This window comes from Miniopterus schreibersii (assembly GCF_964146895.1).
Source record: "Miniopterus schreibersii genome assembly, chromosome: 16".
NCBI lineage: Eukaryota > Metazoa > Chordata > Mammalia > Chiroptera > Miniopteridae > Miniopterus > Miniopterus schreibersii.
The window spans coordinates 42997313-43021787 of NC_138116.1; the positions used below are offsets into that span (position 1 = coordinate 42997313).

Below are 24475 nucleotides of genomic sequence, written 5' to 3' on the forward strand. Positions count from 1 at the left end.
TTTTCCCAGCACCAGGGACATGAGCTGAATCATTGTGGAAGATCAAAAATTCTTAAATAAAACCTGAAGTGAAAAACCTAACTTTCAGTAACCCCTGCAATTGTGAAAAGGTAAAAATATTCTCAATGCAGAAGGTGAGTAGTTGACAATAGTTTTTATTAGTCACCAATAAATTAAGAATGGCTGCACTGAAACCTAGTCTGCTTTATAATAGTTTATCTCTCTGAGTTAAGACTTGATTAAAGGAATTAGCTGGCTGGTCAATAATAGATGAGCCTAAACAGAAAGTGGGAAGAAGCTTCCATCTGCAAAACATAAAATTCTAGTTTTAGTCAAATTTCTGAGGGTTTGGACCTTAGTATTTTATTTTTATTAACTCTTCAGTAAGTTACTTTTTATGAGAAACTCAAAGATTACAGCATACATACAATATTGTTGTAGAGTCTCTAGTTTATTATGAAAGGATTCTTCCAGTATATATACAGGAACCAAAAATATCAGATTATCATTCATAACCCCACCCCAAGGCATACCAATAACAACAGTGTCCCTTCATGGTACTTGGAAAAACTGCCTTTCCCTAGGGCCTAGGCAGGTAAGTGGCTCTTAGCAAGACCGCTAAGGTAAAAACTCCCATCAATGTATCTTGTATTACAGACAGTCCCTGACTTACAATGGTTCAACTTAACAGTTTTTTAACTTCACGTTGTGCAAAAGCGATATGCACTCAGTAGAAACCTGCTGGGCTAAGCTATGATGTTCAGTAGGTTAGGTGTATTAAATACTTTTTAAAAAATCCTCAACTGAGGATATGTTTAGTGATTTTAAAGAGAGAGGAAGGGAGACAGGGAGAAAGAGAAACAGCGATGTAAAAGAGAAACAAGGATGGGTTGCCTCCTAAACGTTCCCCAAATGGGGGTTGAACCATCAACCTAGGTATGTGCTCTGACCAGGAATTGAAATCTGCAAACTTTTTGGTGCTGGGGCACATTATATGCGTTTTGACTTAGGATGTTTTCAATTTACAATGGGTTTATCAGGGCATAACCCCATCACAGTTTGAGGAATATCTATATACACTTTATAGACTGAGGAAAAATAACATTCTTTCAACATGGCAATCTATTCATTTAAGATCATTTGACCAAATACTTTCTCCCACAGCCAGGAGCGAACCTCTTTTGTTTCCTGCTTTACAATTGAGGATACTGAGGCCCAAATTCAAAAGCCAGGACTAGGATCCAGGCCAGCGATGCCTCTGCTGGACCAGCACTACTGGGAGTGCCGTAGGGCCTACCCTGCGCCGAAGGTCTGCGTGCAGATGACTGTTCAATGACCTGGGTGCAAAGGGAGTGGAGTGCTCAGATAGCAGTGACAAGAGGTTGTATCATTCCCTTTTCACAGCTGTAGATAACTAGATTCATACAGAAGCATAGGGTTCACTTCAGTTTATCATCAGATAAGGTGCTATATATACTTTCAAGTGCCAAATCCCACTTTGAAACTTGATGCTGGATACTGATGGCAAAAGCAAGATGTTACTTTCAACTCCTCCTCTAGGCATTAAGCCCCACACTGGGCTTCATGAAACAGATTGTAAGAAAAAAAACCTCACCATAATCCTCCTTTTGCCACGAGACACGCAGCTGGTCTGCGAGATGATGTTAAAGGAAGAGGAAAGAGGGCAACAAATCAATGGACCAAAACCTTATGTGTGAATTACACGCCCACCCTGGGAAACTGACCCATCTTACTCTATACTTAGAGCAGCATGGACAGCACCTAAATACACTACAACTAAAACATCACTTGACCTCCTTAGAAGTCAGAATCAGGAGTGAAAGTTGCTTTTCCTTTAAAAAGCAAAAGTGGCAGTGTTTAACTTGCCCTTCACCGAGTTTGGAAACTTGAATATCAAGGACAAATGATTTAAGCCAGCAATTGTCAACCTTTTTCAGATTATGGCACATAAACTAATGACTAAAATTCTGCCGCACACCAAAAAAAATTTTTTTTTGCCCACCTGGCCAAAAAAAGGTATAATTTTGATTCATTCACACTGGACGGCTATTTTTGTGTTGGCTGTCATTTTTTTATTTGACAATCTAAGGGAAAAGAGGTCAGTGCCCTGACTACTCAGGTATTACATGTTTTAAAAATGCTTGCAGCACACCGGCTGAAAATCGCTCATTTAAACCATTGATTTGGGTGCCACTGAGACTGGAATTATACGCTGTTACTGGATATTTCCTACAACAAAAAGGGATTTAGAGCTTGATAAAATTAAGTCACAGGTCTACTTTTTCTGGACAGCTCAGCCAGTTCTTCCCTGATGTGCTGTATAGAAACCTCATCTCTTTTCAGCTTTGCTTGCTTCAGCGCTTCCTGGTAGACCTCTTTTGCTTGTGCATATCGTTCTAAAATAACCCAGAGAGAAGGGAGAATAAGAAAAAAATGTGTTTCCAAAGTGATTCTGAAGAGAGAGCGCTAGTGATGACACGGGCCTAATTTATCGTGTGCTTATTAAGTTACAGGCCGATGCTGCCTCATTTCATCCCCACGGGACAGGCTGGCTCAAAGAGGCTGCAGCCGGCACAGGTGTAGAGGACTCAGTGCGCACTGTGGGACTCCTGGCTGCCCCGTGCACCCCTGGGGCCCTAACGCCACTGGCTAAGGACTTCACTAGTGGGGAAAAGGACCTGTCATCCAGGCCTCTGGAAATTACAGTGAGGCCGAGTAACACGGCACAGTCAGTCAGTCTGACCAGCTTCACAAGCACACTGAGGAATAAGTCAGGTTGTACCTGTGAACACATTTAGAAATCTGTAAAGCACTCCAGAAATGAGGTACTGTCACTGCAAGGTTTTCTCTACGCTGATGTGGTTCAGCAAGCTAGTGCAGGAATATGGAAGTGACATGAATTGAGCACAATGGTATTTCAGCCAAACACATCCTTGTATTATTCATCCAGCCTTTTAACTGTGGGGCTTCCTCACTGCCCCTTGCGACCCCTCAACACCATTTCACAGATTTATAAATCCAGTACCACCCCTCCCCACCTAAAACAAGTCAGTCAAGACGTCATAGCTCCCTACCTCTGTGCATCAGAACTGCAGCCAGATTACTGAGCACCCTGTGCAGCTCAGGATGTTCTGTTTGTCTTGCCAGATCTGACGCCCTCTGCACATAACCACAGGCCTCATCAAAGTGGCCTTGTGCATCCAGGGTGGTAGCCAGGTCATTCATTAGCACAATGGTCTATACAAAGAAGAAAAACAGGCAGCTTTTTCTATTAAAACGAAACACCTACACAGATTGAAAGTTAATTTGGAGTTCGATAAATTTTAAATATATACTTAAGATTTCATCTTTCCTAGCATTCCACAAAAGGGGAGGGGCATCAGCCACTAACAAATGTGTGTCTTTATCATTCACCGTATAATGAGCAGCATTAGTTCAACCCTCTGGAAAATGATACAGATCTAGGAACTAGGGAACAGGATGAATATAATTTATTACTATAACTATCAGAAACACAAATTAAAAATAACACCAAAAATAAGCTATCCCATTTAAGGTTCAGCAATCTTTTTATTTAATTGACTAATTATAGAAACATCGGTTTGTTGTTCCACTTATTTATGCAGTCACTGTTTGATTCTTCTATGTGCCGTGAGTGGGGACTGAACCCACACCTTGGCATATTGGGACGATATGCCAACTGAGCTATCGGGCCTCAGGGCAGGTTCAGCAATCTTAAACAGCCAGTCCCTCGACTGTAGTATGATGTCATTCTACTGGTGACCCTGAGACTCATCAAGAAGAGGAAATATCCACTTTAGGAAGATTCCCATTATGAGTTTTTAAATGGTACTGAGAGAGGCAGGTCCTTCCTCCTCCATTAAGGGGACTCTATAAAGTCCTAACTCCCTTTCCTGAAGATAATTCATAGCCCAATAATTTGCCCTGCCCATGTACCCCCACCTTGAGATATGTTCAGCCCAGTTAAAAATTTTGTGTCCATTGTTGGCGATCAGTAGTAAACATTCACAAAGTGATCCACTTGTTACCTACACAAAGTTAACTTAATAGAGGAGACACACAAAGAGATGATTCCAAATCAATGTATACAGTGTTCTAACAGAAAGCTTTGCACACTGTGCTTAAATTCTGTCGGTCATACTTAATTTTTGTTGATGCAGTCCCTCCTTCCTTCTTTTCCCCCCACCCCGTTTCCTGTCATTTTACCTGTGGGGTGGGGGAGGCAAGGGTCTTCAGGTGTTAACTATTCCACATCAGACTCAATACTGTGCTGTGTACTCTGAAGCCCCAGAAGCACTTGGGTGCCTGGCTAGATCTGCCTTTTAGAAAGTTGCTCTGCTGTGTGAACCAATAGTCACTCAAAATGTTCTGCGCAGACCCATTAACTGATCAGCAGTCTCAATTCCTTTTTGAAACAAGTAGTTGGGGGCCAGGGAGTGGTGGTAGGAAATGAATGGACTGGGGCATGAGAAGGAGAGTATCCCAAGGACCACCTGCCAATTATGTTCCCAACGAGTGTGGCATTTCACACCCAGAAATTCTGAAACTCTGTTTTCCTGTCTTACCTGTGGGTGTCTTTCTCCCAATATTTCCTCAGAAATATGCAAAGCTTTTTCATACATCCTTTGTGCCTGTGATGGATGATTGGAGAACAGAAGGTAGCGAGCGTAAGCATCTAAGCACATGCCAAGGAGGAGGTGGGTATTGGTTTTCTCTTCCACTAAGGAGGAAATAAGAGCATTGCTGGGATATAACAAGTACAATATAGAAAGTGAGTCAGAGAACTGGCCAACCTACCCTAATCAATTTCTTCTTACCAAGACCCATAAATATTTAATAGTACAGGACTCACTTAATATTTCATGTCACTTAAGTACCCCTGGCCTGACAATTCAGGTAGATTAACATTTAAATTGTTTCCTGAATGCAACTTCAGAGAGAGAGAGAGAGAGAATGTGTGTGTGTGTGTGTGTGTGTGTGTGTATGCAGACATAGGGTTCCCCACACCAACAAGCAATTCTCAGAAATCAGCAGAGTATCCAAGAATTTAACTCAATTCTGACACTACCTACCCAGAGATGGCACTCCCCACTCCCCAACTTCAGACACTAGTCACAAGCCCAGGCTGTAACCTGTGCTTCTACAGAGTAGCTACAAATTGGAGATTTCTAACTACCCACCTCCAACTGAAGATGCCAATTGCAAGTACAGGTTGTTACCTGTACTTCTGACTGGCTATAAAATCGGGTTCAGAGGACTCCCTCCTTGGGTTCGATTAATTTTCTAGAGCAGCTCACAGAACCAAGAGAAACATTTTACTCACTAGATCACTGGAATATTATAAAAGGATATAACTCAGGCACAACCAGAAGAAGGAGAAACACTGGGCAAGGCATGTAGAAAGGGCTGTGGAGCTTCCATGCCCTCTCTAGGTGCACCACTGTCCTAGCACCTCCACAAGGTCAACCCAGAAGTGCTACAAACTCCGTCCTGAGGTTTTATGGAGGCTTCATTCCATAGGCATGATATTAAATCACTGAGCACTGGCAACTGGTTCAACCTCCAGCCCTACTTCCCTTCCTGGAGGTCAGGGGGTGGGAATGAAAGTTCCAACCCTCTAATCACGTGACTAGGCAACCAGCACCTCTCCACCTATCCTAAGGTGCTTCCAAAAGTTGCCTCATTAACATCACAAAAGACACCGTGCTCACTCTCAACACTTATGAAATTCCAAGGGTTTGAAAGCTGTGAGCCAGGAACTGGACAAACACCACATAAATCTGTATCAGAAATATATTTTGGTCATCTGGATGACCAAATACATATTTCTTATAAATCACAACATAAAACATCCAATTAAATGGCTAACTCCCACTTTTTAAATAAGATAGAGTCCACACACTGATTATATTCCACACACAAGCTGTGGAATATTTTTAGTTTTGAACTAATATTTAGCAGATACAGTGAAGATAAAACTCGAAGTAGAATGAGTTAACAAGGTTGAGGGCCAGTGAAAAGTTTTAAGATGCAAAGAAAGCAATGTAAGAAACCAGAGGACATTAGAATCCTGAAGTGGAAACTCACAAGCCAAATTTAAAGAACCAATTTAAAGATCCACTTTTTGAAGACAAACAAAGGCTGCAATAATATAGCACTTCTTGACACATCAAAGAACTGACTACACAGTGTCTGGAAAAAAACACACCAAATGCCACACAGATTTGGAGAACACAGATCTAGAGAACAGTTTTGTCTTAACATAAAAGAATCAGCAGACAATAAAAAGGGGGCCTCACCCTTAGGAGTTTTAGATACTTAAATAATCCCAGACTATAAATCAAGTCGGTTTAAATTAATTACTTCTATGTCAAGTATGCTCCACCCAGGGCCTTGCACTTGTTCCTCCTCTGCCTGTTCTCTTCTTCCCTCAGAGACTGCCAGCTGGTTGTTCCTTCTCGTTCAGATTTCTTACCAATCAGGTCTTTCCTGACCCCTCTATGAAACAGCAGACTCGCCTCATATGACATCTATGTAGCACTTCTTCATCTTTGGACATACCAATTTACAGGATAGTGTTTGTTATCTAGGAGGCAGGAAGTGTTTTAATAGCTGTATCTCAGTGCCTAATGTGTCTGGCATGTAACAGGCATTCAGTTAAGTACTTCTTGACTGACTGGTTGAATGAATGGACAAATAAAAAATTAAAAGCATAAAGGTACTGAACTAAATATGGGAAAGATATAATAAAACTAAAAACTAATGTTAATCATAGAATTAACACTGGCACTCCATCGATCTATGAAAACTCAATATAGAGGTGTCACTGCAGCTCAGTAAGGAAAAGAAAGACTGACTACGCAGTCCTGAGCTAAAGCCCGTCCACGGGGAGGAAAAAGTTATACAGCCACCTCATACCACATTAGAAAATAAATTCTAGGTAAACAGAACACTAAATGTAAAGCCCAGTATTTAGAAGAGATTGTCTTTCTGACCTTAGAAGAGTGAAGGATTTTTTATTAAAGACACAAAAAGCACAAACTATAAAGGAAAATATCAAAAGATTCTACTATAGGCCCTGGCTGGGCAGTTAAATGGTTAAAGCGTTGTCCCGATATGCCAAGGTTGCAGGTTCGATCCCTGGTCAGGGCACATGTAAGAATCAACCAATGATGCATAAGTAAGTGGAACAACTCACTCTCCCCTCTCCCGCTCTCTAAAATCACTCTAAAAAAAGATTCTATTTCAAATTTTAATATCTATGTCAAACGCCACATGTGAAAAGGCAAGGCCACAAAGAGCTTGTAACCTACAAAATATAACATGACACATACATAAGAAATGCTCACAAATCATTAAGAAAAATACAACCCTCCCCGTCTGGGTGGCTCAGCTGAATCAAGCGTCACCCTGTACACCAAAAGGTGGTGGATTCGATTCCCAGGCAGGGTGTGTACAGGAGGTGGCCTGCAGATGTTTCTCTCTCACAACAATGTCTCTCTCCCCCTTCCTCCCTCCTTAAAATCAATAAACATGTCCTTGGGTGAGGATCGAAAATGAAAGACAACCCTTTAAAAAATAAGCTAAAGGTACAGAGGCAATTTTCACAGCAGGAAATCTGAGTGGTGAATAAATACATGAAAGGGTATTCTGTATCTCACTAGTAATCAGAGAAACACACTGAAGCCACAATAAAATTCCCTATTGTATCCACCAGATCAAAAAATTTTAAGTCTAACAATAAAGATATAGAGCAAAAATAATGCTAGTATATTTATTGCTAGTGAAAATGTAAACTGGTAAAACTATAATGATAAGCAATTTGGTAATATCTAGTATATGCACCCCAGCCATTCTCCCCTTAGGTACATACCCTAGGGAGTATCTTGCATGTGTGCACAGAGACAAAGGTTCAAGAATGCTCAAAGAGGTATTATTTTCCACAGCAAAACATGCAGAACCCACATATCCATCAGTAGGAGAACTGGAGTATGTCCCTACAATGGCGTCCTACACCACAGCTGCAGTGAATGAGCCAATCGGCCCCCGCTAGCCTGTATCACTCTGCAAGGATGGGAAGAAAAGGCTCACCTCACCCCTCACCCCCCACTCCCCGCTCCAGTGGGCTAATTTAGAAGTCCCCACTGCACACACGCAACCCATCAGGCAGGTGGCCGGGCAAGCCAACGGCCTCTGCAGGAAAACTGATGCTCTAAGTATCAACATGGATAGCTCTCAACAACATAATGCTGAGTGAAAAAAGAAACTGCAGAAGCAACTGTACAGTATGATACCTCATGTAAAGTTTAAAGACACATTAGCCCCAATGTACACTGTTCACTGATACAGTGTAACAAACAGGCATAAGAATGATACAGAGCACAACCAAATTCAGGGCAGGAGTAACGTGAACTAGGAGTACACAGCAGTTTAAACTTACAAAAAAGTTCAGAAGCACATACAGTAAAATACTTAGATGGGACAAAGCTAAAGGTAAGATGTACAGGTGTTTGTTAAAGTCTCTCTACACATTATTTTTGCTTGAAATCTTACAAGAAATACACCAAAGAAGGAAAGCACAGAACTGACTCTTCTGAATGTCAGTAACGTGGAATAGAGAAATTCCCAAAACACAGAACTGAGGGAGGTAAGGGTAGATATAAAGGACAGAGAAGACAGAGGCCAACATACAGGTAAATGATATGCCTGAATAAAAGACCCAGCAAGTAGAACTGTGCATAATCAAAAATATATTACAGGAACTCAAGAGAACTGGGCCTTCAAAATGGAGGTTCACGCGCTGGCCAGTTAGGCTCAGCGGTTAGGGCATCGGCCCAGTCTGAAGGGTCTCGGGTTCATTCCAGCCAGGGCACGACCTCAGTTGAGCCCCATCCCCGGCCCCAGTGGGGGCACATGCAGGAGGCAGCCAATCGATGTGCTTGTCCTACACTGATGTCTCTCTCCCCCGTCCACTTCTCTGAAAAGCAATGGAAAAATACTCTCAGGTAAGGATCAAAAAGAAATAAAAATTCAGGCAAAATTCATAAAACTAATCCCCAACTTCATGCTACTGAAACTTCTGCCTCCTACGTGGCAACCCGGTAGGAGGAAACAGGCTATCGACAAAAGGCAGCAAACAGGTGGTGTCAAAATTCTCTGCACAGAATCCCACTAGTCTAAAATTCTAGGTCATACAGAGAAAAAAACACAGGGAAAGGGAAAGGTAGAAGAATGTTAAATTATACTCACCTTACAGAAGAAACTGAAACAAATGTGTTTTTCTGAGTCAAATATGTCTTGAAGAAATTTTTTGGTTATCCCTAATAAAACCGAAAACCGTGTGTATGCCTTCCTTTCAAAATATAAATGGAGTTTAGTGAGGAAAAAGTCCCTATAGTAGGGACCTGAAAATAAAAGAAATAACAAAAATGGCAAGCACTTTTTTTAATGCAAAAATTAGACCAAATACCACTTTTAATACCAATATAAATAGGTTTTAAGATTATCACAGGACAATAATACTCAGATTAGGTTTTTTAAAAATCTAAACAACCTTCTACAAAAGAAACAAATGACTCAAAAAGTTAAAAGAGTAAGAGCCAAGCCAGGCATGGCTCGGCGGTTGAGCATCGACCCAGGATCCAGGAGATCGGGGTTTGATTCCCGGTCAGGGCACACGCCCGGGTTGCGGGCTGCAGCCGATCAATGACTCTCATCATGGATGTTTCTCTCTCTCTCTCTCTCTCTTGCTCCCTTCCTCTCTCTGAAATCAATAAAAAGATATATTTCGAAAAGAAAAAAGAGTAAGATATAGTCAACAATGTAAAATTAAAGTCTGTGAATTTGTGACATGACAAATCCTTTTTTTTGATAAAGGGATAATGAAGATCTATCTCTTCAATGAAGATACATCTAGGACTGTTTAAACAGCATAGACATATGTATAAAGGAAAAAATCACAAAAACAAAAATTTTGTCTAGAACAACTAAACAAAATCAGCAAGAAGATTTGGACAAAGCTAAGCCAACTAGACATAACAGACATAGAACACCCGACCCAGCAACAAAGGAATCTGTGCTCCTCTCAAATGCACATGCAACATCCTCCAGGAAAAACCACGTATTAGGTCATAAAATAAGTCTCAAAAAAGGACTGAAACCTCACAAAGCATATTCTCTGACCACAACAGAATAAACTCAGAAATCAACCACTGAAGAAAATTTGAGGAATTCACAAATACAGAGATGGGCAAAAGTAGGTTTGCAGTGCCACTGTGACATCCTTTTGAGTTAAAGCTACAAATAATCATAACCTGCATGTCTTTGCATATGAACTATTATAAACCTACTTTTGCCCACCCCATATATGGAAATTAACATACCCCAAAATATCCTAGGAATCAAAGGGAAAAAAATCACAAGAAAAATTAGAAAATACTTTGAGAAATGAAAACACAACATATCAATATTTATGTGATGCAGCTAAAGCAATAGAGGAGAATTTATAGTTGTAAATGCCTATACTAGAAAGATCTTAAATCAATAACCTAATCTTCCAACTAGTAAGCTAGATGAAACAAGTTGGCTCTTTTTTAAAAGATCAGCAAAATTGATGAGAAAATGAATAAAGTAATCAGGATGATCCTTCATAAACAGACTGGTAAACATAATATAAAGAAGGTAAACCATACAATAAATTACATTAACACATCGCATTCCAGCAAACTCTTGCACAGTACTTACTGAGGACCAGTCACAGTCCTAGAGCATTTAATTCCCATAACAACTCCATAAGGTAGGTTTTATTATTCTTGTTTCATTGAAAAGGAAACAGAAAAGTTAAGTACCTTGTCTCTAGTCACGTAAGTGGAAGGGCCAGAGTTTGCACTCTGGTAAATTATGCTTTTAAAATATAATTCCAAAAGGAAGTTTCCTCTAGGAAAATACAGGTCCCCAAAATTCTTTCACCTATTGATTTACTTATTCAACGGATATTTATTAACACTGATCTTGGCACTGTCCTAAGTAATGAAATCAAATCAAGAAAATGGAAGAAAATTAAATGTAAGAGTAATTGAGGAAGAAAAAAAGCTGCCAGAGAATCAACTCTAAAGGAGATCTAGCCCAGCCAGGCATGGCTCAGCATTTGAGCATCGACCTAGGATCCAGGCGATCGGGGTTCAATTCCCGGTCAGGGCACATGCCCGGGTTGCGGGCTAGGCAGCTGATCAATGACTCTCTCATCATTGATGTTTCTCTCTCTCTCCCCCTCTCCTTTCCTCTCTCTGAAATCAATATATATTTAAAAAATAAAATAAAATAAAGGAGATCTAGCCCATATGGTTTCATAGATCCCACAACTTTCAAGGAATAGATCCCTCCTATGTAATACCCCACACCTATTCCAGAACAGAAAATAGAAAGCACTCCAATTCATTTTATCACATTAATACAATCCTGTGATGACAAGCACAATAAATAAACTATGGATCTCACATGAAAAAATAAATGCAAAAGTTCTAAATAAAATCCCAGTATTAAATATTATCCAGCAGTATACTGAACAATTAACCAGTTACTAGCAAGCCTGGTGTGCTCTAGATATATAATAATAAATCTGTTTATACAGTTGACACCAAGTCAGGTATAAGACAAAGTTCTCCATCACCACTATTATTCAATGTTGTTCTGGACTGAACTTAATGGGTGCAGGGGAGGGGGAGGGACACAGAAGTATATCTAAAAGGAAACAATTATCATGATTTCCCAAATGGAAGCAGGGTGACTACCAACTGAAAAGCAAATAGTTTAGTCAAGTACCCACTTGGAATCAAATGTAATAAAATAGCTGTCACATCTATGTGACTAAATCTGTAAGCAGGAGACATCACGGTCCTCAACGGGAAGACTCAGTAGTGCAGAGCGTAGCAAGTGACTTCTGCTAGCACAGCTGCAGTCTGTCCCAGGGCCTACTCCTTTCGAGCAGAGGGATTGCCATCCTGTTAGGAATGGATCCCTATCAGCTTTAACCCATCATGGTAATCCATGTGTCTGGCCATGGACTGGGATAGAAATGCCATGTAACCCACTTCAGCCAATGAGAAGTAAGAATAAATCTGCTTGTGGATGTCTAGAAAAGACTACCTTCATTCTAAGAGAAGCAAAGATTCCGGGACCTGGTAGACACTTTCCAGCCACAGGGGAGCGTGAAGAGAGAGCCAATACACTGAGAATGGCATGGGGAGGGATGAACAGAGCCTTTTCCTTCAGGACAGCAGCCAGCCATACATTTATCAACTGACTCAACAGCCTGCCCGCTTCTGCTGAATTGCCAGCTATATGAGGTGAGTGTCCTTACTGTTTGCTTAACTTAATTTAGTTGAAATGTTCTGCTATTTGCAGTTAAATGGTAACTTATTTATTCAGATGGCAAGCTCCCCAAACTAACCTATAAATATAATGCAAATCTAATGATTCAGTCTCAAAGCACCTTGGGGACTTGACAAAATGATCTCAAATTCATGTGAAAATATCTAAAATTTATGTGAAAACTGAGTGAAAATAAAATGGGGGAAAATTATGCAAATGTAGCATTTGTGAGATCTGTAAAACTGAAACATAATTCAAACAATGTATACTGTTATAAGTTTCATCATGAATAAATCTGAATGGAAAACCCCAAAAGAAAGCTAAGCACATACTTATTAATACATAAGTACATAATGAGAATGGATTATCTTTAAGGAAGTAGTTAACAACTTCACACCAAAATAAATTGCACACATATTAAAAAACTAAACGTTAAAACTGTTTAGAAATAAAGAAAAAGAAAAATCAGGAAGTTGGGTGAATTTTATCTGATTTCAAAACTGAAAAATACCTTTCTAAGCATTAAGCTCCAAAAAGGTAGAGACTTTTGCTTCACTTGCCTCTATGCAAATCCTAGAACAGCAGCGGGCATAGAACAGCTACTCAATCTGTATTTAAAATTAACAAAAGCAAGGAAAATAAACATAAATGAATTTAGGTCAAATCCCAAAAGGATTAAATACTGGTACAAGTCATACTGTGTGATTCGTTTATATAAATTTTAAAAAGACACATACAGCCCTAGCTGGTCTTGTTCAGTGGTTAGCGCATCGGCCCCTGGACTGAAGGGTCCCGGTTCCATTCCAGCCAAGGGCATGTACCTCAGTTACAAGCTCGATCCCTGGCCCCGGTGAGGGCTCGTGTGGGAGGCAACCAATAGATTTGTCTCTCTCACATCAATGTTTCTCTCTCTCTTTCTGCCCCTCCACCACCCCCTTCTACTCTCTCTGAAAAGCAATGGGGAAAATATCCTCAGTAAGGATTAAAAAAAAAGCAGCATACAAAAATGCAGTAACTTCTGTATAAAAGTTAAACTAAAGAGAAGTGAATGAACGGTAAAGACTCAGGAGAGCAGTATTTCTGAGGTAGGAAGGGGAATGGGACTGGGGCCAGACATACGCAGGTCTTCAAGGGTACTGCTAAAGTTGGGTCACTGCCTGTTCTCATTACTTTTTAAACTATACAAATATTAGTGTCACATTTCTTTTCATTAAAACAAAAAACCAGTAACTCCTAACTATACACACAAAAAAGGGGAAGAAAGGAACCAGTGACCAGCAAGCCCATGTGTCCCAGGATCCCAGAGAAGCTGAGGAATGAAAGAAATCAATGCTACGGTGGAGAGAAGAATCTGTCATGTACATAAAACAAGCAACAAAAACATCTAGTTAACTGCTGACTACATAGGAAATGAAAAGTGGTACGAAAAAGAAAATAGTTATGTAATCATATTAGTTGGATCAGAACTAGTTTATACGTTCAAAATAATCAAAAACTGCACTAAATTATCATTTTCCTATAAGTCAATAGATTCTAAAAATAAATCAAGAAATAGTAATTTTATGTTATTTAGAAATATAAAAATCCCCTATAAACCACCAACCAGGGATAATCACTCATCTGTACTTTGGTATCATTCAGCCCTTATTCTACACCTGCATTTAATCTACAGATTTTAGAACATGAGGTTTCTCATAACTCTAATGTTTTATAATCTACTGTTTTCACCTAATTTTTTATGATCCTTTCTTCAGTAATTACATATATAGATCAGATATGAAGAACAAAATGAGTATTCTAGACCAAGTTGGGGCTTTTTGTTTGTTTTGTTTTGGTAAAACCATTTTACTAACTGACCAAAGCACTTCATTTTGTTTTCTGATTTGAGGTAAAACCATTAAACCTGGTTCTAGTCAAAGTTTTTATGTGATCTAAAGTTATCTAATCAGGACAGAGTTAGTCACACCAATAAAAAACATATAAATTCAATAATGGATTTGCTTTGTTCAAAACTGAGTGGGGATATAGGCCTTTAAAAAAAGTAAGATTAGAATAACGTGCCCTGGCTGGGTGGCTTGGTGAAGCCTCGTCCTGTGCACCAAAGGTTGCAGGTTCCATTCCACATCAGGGTGGGTGCATGCCTGGGTTGTGGGTTCAATTCCCAGTCTGGGCACATACAGGAGGTAACCAATCAATGTTTCTCTCTCTCTCTCCTTCTGCCCCCTTCCTCTCTCTCTAAAAAAATCAATAAAACATATCCTCAGGTGAGGATTTTTTAAAATTTTAGAAGATTATAAATATAGCACATTTTTTTTCACTGCATAACTAGTAAAATTTAACAATAATGTTTGCAATAAAAATTAGTTTGCTCTCTCCATTAAGAATTCCTTTGCCTGGAAAAAAGTGTTTTGATAATATATTACTAAATTTTAATAAATCAGGTCACAAAGGAGTATATACAGCATGATCCCTAATTTGTTTCTTAAAATGTGAATGCCACAGCACAAAAGAAGCCTGGAAAACACACAACAAATAAACAACAGTGCTTTCCTGTAGCGCACTTATGGATGAGCCCTGTTTTCTGATAATGCTTTCCCACGTCCTCCAATGAACTGGTATTACTTTTGGTATCACAAAAGATAGCTTTACACTCTTAAGAAATTGTCTTAAGTCAATGCTAATAAAAGATAGCAAGAATGTGGGTAGTTCGAGTGACATGTAATAGCTAGACTTGTTTTACATCTTTTGTGAATTTCCTCAAAGCACTTCCACTGCACTGGAACTTCTACTTGTTTAGTTGGGTCTTTTGTTCTTTCATTCAACAACTATCGAGCCCCGGCTATGTGCCAGGCACTACTCTAGGTACTGACGGTACAGCACTTCATAAAACAGATAAAGTCTATCCCTCTTTGACAGGGAAGACAAATACTAAAAACACTTAAACAAAAATATACTTTTAGTAGCAACACAAACACAAGCACACAACAGAGACCTACTTTTAAGTGTGACTGAGAAAAGTCAAGGACAAAGGGCTGGGAAGACACTAGGTGGGAGGAGAGCATGTTTCGGTCAGGGCAGGCCCTCTGAGGCGGTGGCCTGAGCACAGCACTGAGGGGAGAGCTAGCCATGCAGCTACGGAGAACAGGCTAGGCAGTGGAGCAGCAAGTAAAAAGGCCTGGAGGTGGCAATGAGCTTGGAACGCACACGAATAGCGAGAAGATCAGTGTGGTGAAGGTGGGATGAGCAAGGTGGACAGCATGTATGTAGAAGTGGCCGGTGGGAGTCAGATTGTGTAGGGCCCCTTATAGGTCCACACAGAGATTCTGAATTTATTCTAAAGGTGATGCAAAGGCACTGAGTTCTTAAAAGATCACTTTGCTTGTTGCATGAATAATGGACTGTGTGAGGGAATGGAGGCAGGAAAGCCTGTGAGAAAGTATTACTGATGTCCAGGCAAAAGAATGTGGCCTGGACCAAAGCAGTAGGCAAGAGGAGGAGATGTGGTCTGAAATGGATATATTTTGATGGTTGATCCAATATAACTTGTAGGTGAATTACACATAAAGAATGGGGAAGAAATCACAGATGATTCTTAGGTTCTTGGCCAAAGCGACTGGGTGAATGGTGGTGTCATTTACTAAACTGAGGCTTAGTGGAGAAACAAGTTTGTGACCGGTAAAAATCAAGAGACTCACTTCATGGAATACTCCCTAACCATAAAAAAAAATTTTACCCTTTGCCACACCATGGATTGACCTGGAGATTATTATGCTAAGCGAAATAAGCCAGTCAGAGAAAGTCATGTACCATAAGATTTCACTCGTGTGGAATCTAATGAACAAAATAAACTAACAGCCTTGCCAGGTGTGGCTCAGCGGTTGAGCATCGAACTAGGATCCAGGAGATCGGGGGTTCGATTCCCGGTCAGGGCACAGGCCCAGGTTGAGGGCTTGATCTCCGGTCAGGGGCGTGCAGGAGGCGGCTGATCAATGACTCTCTCATCATTTATGTCTATCTCTCTCTCTCCCCGCCTCCTTTCCTCTCTCTGAAATCAATAAAGATATGTTTTTGAAAAAAATTTAAAAATAAACAATAAACAAAACAGAAACATACTCAGAGATACAGGGAACAGACTGACAGCTATCAGAGGGGAGGGGGGTTTCAGGGCTGGGTGAAAAACATGAAGGGATTAATAAAAAAACAAAACAGCTTGGCCGGGCGTGGCTCAGCAGTTGAGCATTGACCCAGGATCCAGGAGATTGTGGTTCGATTCCTGACCAGGGCACACGCCCGGATTTGGGGCTCAATCCCCAGTCGGGGACGTGCAGGAGGCAGCTGATCAATGACTCTCTCATCATTGATGTTTCTATCTCTGTCTCTCTCTCTTTCCCTTCCTCTCTCTGAAATCAATAAAGACATATTTAAAAAAACAAAAAAACCCCCACAAAAACTCATAGTCACAGACAACAGCGTGGTGACTACCAGAGATGTAGGAGAGGGTATAGGAGGTAAATGGTGACAGAAGGAGATTTGACTTGGGTAGTAAACACACAATTCAAAAAAAAAAAAAAAAGGAAGGAAGGAAAGAGATCCATTTTGGACATGTTAAGTGAGAGATGACCATCAGACATTCAAGATGTCAGAGAGACAATCTTACCCACGAGTCTGCAGTTCATGTGCAAGATGGGGCTGAAGACATAAAACTGGTATTAAAGTTATAGGACTTAAGTGTTATCTCCTAGGTTGTGAGGGCCAAAGAGAGCCCTGATGTCTGCTAACTTTAGAGGTGACGAAGGGAAAGGCAAGTGACCAGGGAGGTGTCCCAGAAGCCAAGTGAATGAAGTGTTTCCAATAGAAGACACAGATCAATGGGTCAGAACTGCTAAGTACAGTAGGTAAGATAAGGAATGAGAGCTTCAGTACAGTGACGGAGTAAAAATCTGGTTTACGTTCAGGAGAGAAGACAGCTGAGCATAGACAACTCGTCCAAGGCATGTTTCTGTGTTAGCAACTCAGAGCTGACTGCTATATCTCAAACATCTTGCTAGTACTTTAACCCAAATCATTTCTAGCCAGAAGTTTCCTGCCCACCCCATTCTATTGCTAGCTGAACTCTATGCTCCTCCCTCCACACTGAGGATGAATTGCAAAATCATGAGCTGCTCTTTATCTTTCATAACTTGGTGTATATCTGGAACCAAAAGGTATTTAATTAGTGTTCTGCTCAATTTTCCAGAGATTATACATAATAAAAGTCAACAGATAAATTACTAACATGTCACCAAGGGGTTAAAAAAATACCAGTGGTCAAGTCATTTAACCAAAATATCTTATTCCAAATCCTCTGCTGAGACCTTAAAAATAGCCATTTAATTTCCCAAATGTATAACTTTCCCTCCAATTCCCCTGACCTTAGCCCTTTGTGCAATGCCCAGAAAAGTCAGATTCCCCTACCTGACAAACTGTCTTCTGCTAATTCCTTTTCTCTTTCAATTTTTCCCTCTAGAGTTGAAATGCAGAATTCATAGCCAGCAAGAGCAAATTCCTGTCTGTAAAGTAAAGATCAGGAGGGATGTCATAAGTGATGTCAATCTGCCATTTCTCAAAAGTTACATTTTTTCTTCTTTACACCCATTTAACGGAACGTAAGACATAAAAAGCTAGGAATGCAGACATAGTTTTAATAGCTGACATAGCCAGCAGATTTCATCATCTCCTAGAACAGTTAAGCGAGCCAGTTCCTCCACCTGTGAAAGCCTACACTTGCTCAAAGTAACACTAATATGAATGGAGGCTAAGGCCACCCTGTGCTGGAAGTCTAACTAATGATCTCATATAACTTCTGGGATAACCTTTATACGTCTTCCAAATTTCTTTCACAGAAATGAAACTCCTAGCTATGGCACTAGAAGGCATTTAGCCTCCCTCCAGCCCTGGACCCTCTAGCCTTGGGGACTCTAGGTAGAACAAGTGTCAACTTTCTGGCTGGTTTCCAGAAATAGATGCACAGAAACATGACAGAAGCTCAGTCCTGGTTCTTGCTCTTTGTTTTGGCTCCGGTTTCCTACTGGAAGTGGCACTACAAAGCTCATCCCTTCTCCTCAGGGAGAACAGGTGACCCCACTGTTCGGAAGAGCAGAAGCTTACCCAGACCCAGACCCTGGCAGATATGGTTTGGTATTCAAACAGGACATGAGGCTGGGCGACTGGCCACAAGATACTCCTAGTCAGAGCAAAATATCTAGAAACGACTTCCCTCCTAACTAATATCAATCTCTCTAAGCTCAGGATCTGACAATACATTTTCTGGTCTCATGCTTCCCTTAATAAAACAAAACAAAACTTTTGAGGAGAGTAATTTACAAACTAATTACTAGTGGCTTCTACTGGCTTCTACACAAGGTTTCACCTCTATGAGACCATGAATTTGACTTACTCTCCAGTTTTATTAGCTTTGGGCTTCTTCTTACCCTAGCAGTTCACATCCCATCAACATCTACTCTTGTTAATCCTCCAAGCAAAACTGACCCAGCTGCAATGCTCCCCGGAATGGACCGATGTCAAAGCTCCACAAAGACTAGAAGTCAAAGGCCCTCAGAAGCTCTTGCCTGTCTAGTATCCAACCAAATGCAGGAAAACTGGTTCCTGCTAAGAATGAAGGAGCTGGTGGCCCTCAGCAGGGATCAGTGCCAGGGCCCTCACCTCAGTGAACACTCATTCTATAGTACCAGGCTTGATGTTATTCCAAACCTGTAGTGCCCAACTCTGCAGCAACTAAAAATCAAAGGAAAAGCTTGTCTTAGGTCTTCCCGTAAACTTATCCCAGAATGTAACTCCCCAGAGTTCTTTGCTTATGTCCTAAATATTTCCTCTTTGAACTCCACCTGTAGAGAAGGAAAGGCCTCAGCCCTCATTCATCAGTTCCTGACCTTTGGCACACATCCAAATTGTTTTCTAAAGCCTTTCCTGTGTCGCTGGCAGACTTTCCTCTTTGTAAGAATTGAGACTCACCTAATACTTTTAAATTAGCACTGATTTCCTGTCCCACTTATCCAAAAGTCTCTCTCCTACTCCTAGACATCTCCCCTTCCTAAAACCTAGCTACCAGACCCTCTCTGCATGCTTTAAAAACACTGCCCACCAAACCAGCCACTAGAACACTCCACAGCAACTCTCTCATTTAACTTGATACCTAACTTCCTGGTTGGTTGATACTTACACAGGAAAAACCGTTTCTTCAAAGTTCACTATCCTAGCAGCTTTTACATTGCGCCCTCCTCTTCTGGGAAGAGCTGCACTAAATTTCTCACTCTGACTTCCCTTGTTTAGCTCTGACGCTGTGCAGCCAGGGTTGAGTCCTACATGCCCCATTCATCAGGCTCATCAAACAGCAGGGGCAAAACTGGGAAAGACTGACGATTTCAAAGATGAAGGGTGGAACACTCTGATGTGACACTCAGTTTTTGGAGACCCAGATGATGTAGAGACCCAGCAGGTAAATGAAAACTATGTCACATCCCAGGGTCACAGTTTCCTGCCCACAGTCCTAGAGTCTGGCTATACTTACCTATTCTGAGCAGCATAGATACTGGCCAACTTTAGAGAGATTTCAATTATTGCATTGTCTTCCTGTTAGGAAAAAGAAAAATGAAGAAAACACATGACAAGTAAAATTTCCTCATGGACTATTTCAGATCAGCCTATAGACTAACCTTGGCCTGAAAGTCAGTCTTTACCCTTTCAAAGGAGGTAGGCAACTGTGAATTCCTCAGCTACCATGTTTCTGCATAAGGGAAGTTTTTACACAAGTCCGAGGGGGGAAAATCTACTTTTTTTTGGTCCAAAGCATATGTTGGGAGCTGGGTGGAGTTTCTAGGAAGCAAGACTATTTTGAAACCTGCTTCAGCTAGGGCCCAATTCTAGAAAATATCCTTACCTGTTGCATGCCCCCTCCAAGCAGGTAACTCATTGTTGCTTTAAAAAGTTTTTCTGCCTAAAAGCATAAGGAAAAGATTTTTCTTTAACTTGGGTTCCACTATCTAGATGACCCTGAATTCTAAGTACTAGTCTGATGCATCATTCCTAATAAAACACAATACACAAACATACATTCACATACAGAGAAAAGTGTCCATGTGATGGGAAAACAGACTAAAAACCTGGATTCCACATCCTCTGGGCACCTTAAAAACTATTCTGTGATGAGTAGAAACTTTAGAAGTTAACTTCTAATCCAAGCCCACTGTGGCAGAGACTACAAACTATTCCCTAATATTCACTCTCCTCTCCATCTTTTTAGTTACAGAATTTCCTCAATTTTTTCTTTTGGTAACTTTTTATTGATTTCAGAGAGAGAAAGGGAGATAAATAGAAAACATCAATGAGAGTCATTGGTCAGCTGCCTCCTGCACGCCCCCCTACTTGGGCTCGAGCCCGAAACCCAGGCATGTACCCTGACCAGGAATCAAACCATGATTTTCTGGTTCATAGGTTGACACTCAACCACTGAGCCACGCCTGTCAGGCTCCTCAGTTTTTCATAGGTCAGCCTCCTTTGCAATTAGGTACAGTCATATGATAAAGTTTTGGCCAAAAGATGCAGGCGGAAGGAATGTGAACAATTTTTAAATCATATTTTACAAGGAAGCCATTTGCCCTCTGTCCGTCCGTCCTTCCTTCCTTCCTGCAAGCTGGAGGTGAGCCAGCTCATCTATGCAGATGAGGACGCATCTGAGGAGCCTGGGCTTCTTGACCACTTCATGGAACAAAGGTACATAGCCCTCTTCAGTGTTTAACTACCTCTGGACTAAAAGCACTTAAGAGAAATATACCTCCTTGTTTGAGTCACTCTATTCTGGGGTCTCTTTGTGACAGTGGCTTTGCCTTACTAAGAGCATTTCCTTGAAACTAGTCCTTCACAAATTCAAGATATTACAAAGTGATTTACTTACTTACATTTTCAAGCTGGCCCCGTATAAATGCTAAGTTGGCCATCTGAAAGCAAATTACAAATTGTTTTTCAGTTTAGAGCACTTTGTTCCTACTTATTTCAAAACTTTTGAGCTAATGACTCCTTTTTGCTTTCATCCTCTAATTAAAAAATTGTTCAGAGAGGTAAGTATGTCACTAATCAGCGAGAAGCAAAGTACAGCAATGATATGAAAATAAATATTTGCTCATGCTTTGTGGCTATCAAAACCAAATCTAGATTCACTCATCCTGGAAGAAGCAAATGTTAATATTTGTTTCTTTTTGGTCTGGGATTGAAACTTCTTATAAGTGACACCCCAAGGAAAATAAAAATTGAAACAAAAAGAAAATTTAGTAAAAACAAAAACCAAGAGCTTTATATTCCTGAAGGTCAGGAATATAAATCAAGAGAGCTAACAACCCTTCTCTTGCACCCACCCTTCATCAGTGTGGCTCAGGTTAGTTTCATGAGTTACCAAATCATAAGTGTAAATGATGGCCTTCTTGTTATCATTCTGATAGGCAAGACGAAGTGCGTCATGCAAAATTAGCTCAGCCTCTTCTGGCTCATCTTTCATGATGCTCAACTGAAAAGAGAAAAACACAGAAAATGAAATGTGAAGAAAGTAGATGCATGTGCTTACCAGACCGAAAAGGATATGGCTATACATCCCAAAACATAGAATGGAACCATTCATTCATTCATCAAATATTTACTGAATTCCTACTGTACACCAGGCATTATGTCTACAATATTGACAAAGAGTTCAGCCTCCCTTGCAGCTATGTATGGCCATATGACAAAATTTTGGCCAACAGATGCAGACAGCAGGAATGTGAACAATTTTCACGTCATGTTTTATAAGCAAGCTCCTTGCCCCACATCCTCTCTTCTTGCAGGCTTTTATTAAAGGGACCCTGTACAACACGTAAACTTAATCACAACTAATGATAAGACCTAAGAAAAAATGGAAAGGAACAATAAGGGTCTCCTCTAAACAGGGGTCAGAGCTCTCCAAGGAAGTGACAGTTAAACTGAGGTAGGAAGGATGAGAGTCAACCAAATAAGAAATTGTAGGGGAGATGACCCAGAGATTAAGGAATGAGCAAAGACCCTACAGGCTGAAGAGAATAGTTCTTTTAGAACCATTCTAGAAATGGAGAAAGATATGAAAGAAAGTTGGTGAACCAGAGGATTACTGCCAAATGGGTGGGCAAGGTAAGGTGGAGCCAATCATGTAGGGTCTTGCAGGCCATGGAAAAGAGTTTGCCTTTTATCATAAACGCAGTGAAAAGCCCCAGCGAGGCAGCTCAGTTGGTTGGAGTGTCACCACATACACCAAAAAGGTTGCGGGTTTGATCCCTGGTCGGGAGGCAACCGATGGATGTTTCCCTCTCACGTCAATGTTTCTCTCTCTCCCTTTCTCTCTAAAATCAATAAGAAACCGTACTGCTAGGTGAAGATTAAAAAAAAAAAATGCAGTGGGAAGTCACTCAAAGTTTTTAGGCAAGAAGGTGGTATGATCTGATTTACTTACTTGTTTAAAATATGTTTTTATTGATTTTGTAGAGAGAGAAAGAGGGAGAAACATCAATGAGAGACAATCATGATTGGCTGCCTATCGCATGCCCCCTGCTGGGATGGAGCCCACAGGCTGGGCACACGCTGAGGGGCAGTGGAGCCTAGGACCTCTTGGTGCATGGGACCCTGCTCAACCAGCTGAGCCACACTCGCAGGACTGATTTACTTTTTTTAAATCTCTCTGGCTGCTGCATGGAGAATGGAATCTATGCAGGGGCAATAGGGCAGGCAAGACTACTAGGTAGTAGGCTGTGACAATATGGCTCTGGTGATAGCAGAGGAAATAGAGAAAAGGGGGCTGGTTTTTTGGATTTGCTGGCAACAGGATTTGTTACTAGACTCTAAGTGTACGAGGAGGCGGTGGTAAGGGATGCCAAGCTTTAAGAATGACTATGAGGTAGGTTGAAAAACTGGGTAGATGGTAGTAAAGAGATGGTGGAGATGTGTCGGGGAGGAATTTAAGATCAGGAGTTTACTGTGGGGCCAGTTAAGTCTGAGAGCTAGGCAGGGCCTCAAAGTGGAGATGGCACGTCAGCAGCGCACTGCAGCATGGAAATATAAATTTGGACGTTGTTGGCATCAAGGCGGAGTTAACCCAATAGAAGAGTTGAGATAACCTGGGGAGAAAATAGGAAAGAATGCGGTGAAAAGGAAGAGTTTAGAAAGAAGAGAACCAAACCCCTCATAAGCACCACTAAATTTCACTTTCAGGACCTTCCATACTGTGTGTGAGAAATTCTCTATGCCAGTCCTGTCAGCTTGGCTGGTTCGCTGGCAAAAGCTACCAAACGTTGCCGCTAATTCTGCTTAAAAGAACGATGCCTGTGGTGCCTGCAGCGGTCGCACTGGGGGCTGGAGAGGCTGACGAGCCCGGAGGGTCCCCACGCCGCCCGGCCCGCCCACGACCCCTGCCTTCCCGGGCACTTCACCCTCGGGCCTCCACCGGGCTTCAGCAAACAGGAGACGGGGCCGCGCACCGACGGGCCGCCTCACCTTGGCTCGCTTCAGCAGCCGGATGATCTCCGCCTCGGCCTCGTCCGCCGCCTCCCGGGCGGCCCCGCCCGCTCCCGGCTCCTCCTCCTCCTCGGCCCCGGCGGGCCTAGAGAACCACGCGAGCGCTGCGGAAAGGGCTCCGAGGTCACCGGCCCTGCCCGCGCCCCGGGCCCCGCCCGACGACCCGCCCCGCCCGCCACCCTCACCTGCCAGCAGCGGCAGCAGGCCCGGGCCCCCGCCCTGCGGCGCGACGCGGAGCGGCGGAGCCTCAGCCTCGGGCGCCCGACCTCCCGCGGGGCCCGGGGGCAGGTGCGCGGAACAACCCCGGCACCGCCGCCCCGCGGCCCGCAAAACGCCTCGGCCCAGGCTGGGGCTCAGGAGCCGGAACATGCCCGCGCCTCGTCCTCCGCGCACTGCAGGCCCGGCCCGGCCCCCCGCAGCGCCGAGCGCACCGGGAGCCGCAGGGCCGTGACGTAGCGAGAAGACAGCCTCGCCCTCCGCATGCGCGATGACGCAAGCA

At 41.9% G+C, this 24475-nt stretch overlaps 1 protein-coding gene across 2 annotated transcripts; it reads right to left on the bottom strand.

Annotated features, from left to right (window-relative positions):
• Positions 1–139: 139 nt before the first annotated feature.
• TTC19 (tetratricopeptide repeat domain 19) lies at positions 140–24458 on the bottom strand. 2 transcript variants are annotated; one of them, XM_081161028.1, is made up of 10 exons: positions 24162–24449; positions 23956–24080; positions 21857–21967; positions 21366–21404; positions 20348–20404; positions 19979–20040; positions 17866–17960; positions 4608–4762; positions 3096–3258; positions 140–2417 (listed from the first exon to the last, which is right to left on the bottom strand). In XM_081161028.1, exons 1-10 carry the CDS (start codon positions 24343–24345, stop codon positions 2284–2286), a joined length of 1125 nt encoding a protein of 374 aa, XP_081017154.1. In that variant the 5' UTR covers positions 24346–24449; the 3' UTR covers positions 140–2283. The 2 variants fall into 2 exon arrangements, with proteins under 2 accessions (XP_081017154.1, XP_081017153.1); XM_081161027.1 differs by lacking the exon at positions 23956–24080 and having other exon boundaries at positions 24162–24458.
• Positions 24459–24475: the final 17 nt, after the last annotated feature.

What these genes read in the sequence shown, in the direction of transcription:
- TTC19 (XM_081161028.1), bottom strand. Translation starts at nt 24,345, where the DNA reads ATGTTCCGGCTCCTGAGCCCCAGCCTGGGCCGAGGCGTTTTGCGGGCC. An exon ending in TCATTTACACTTATGATTTG is followed by an intron (nt 21,405 to 21,856) that starts GTAACTCATGAA and finishes ATTTGCTTTCAG; the next exon opens with ATGGCCAACTTAGCATTTAT. An exon ending in ATCTATGCTGCTCAGAATAG is followed by an intron (nt 17,961 to 19,978) that starts GTAAGTATAGCC and finishes TTTACTTTACAG; the next exon opens with ACAGGAATTTGCTCTTGCTG.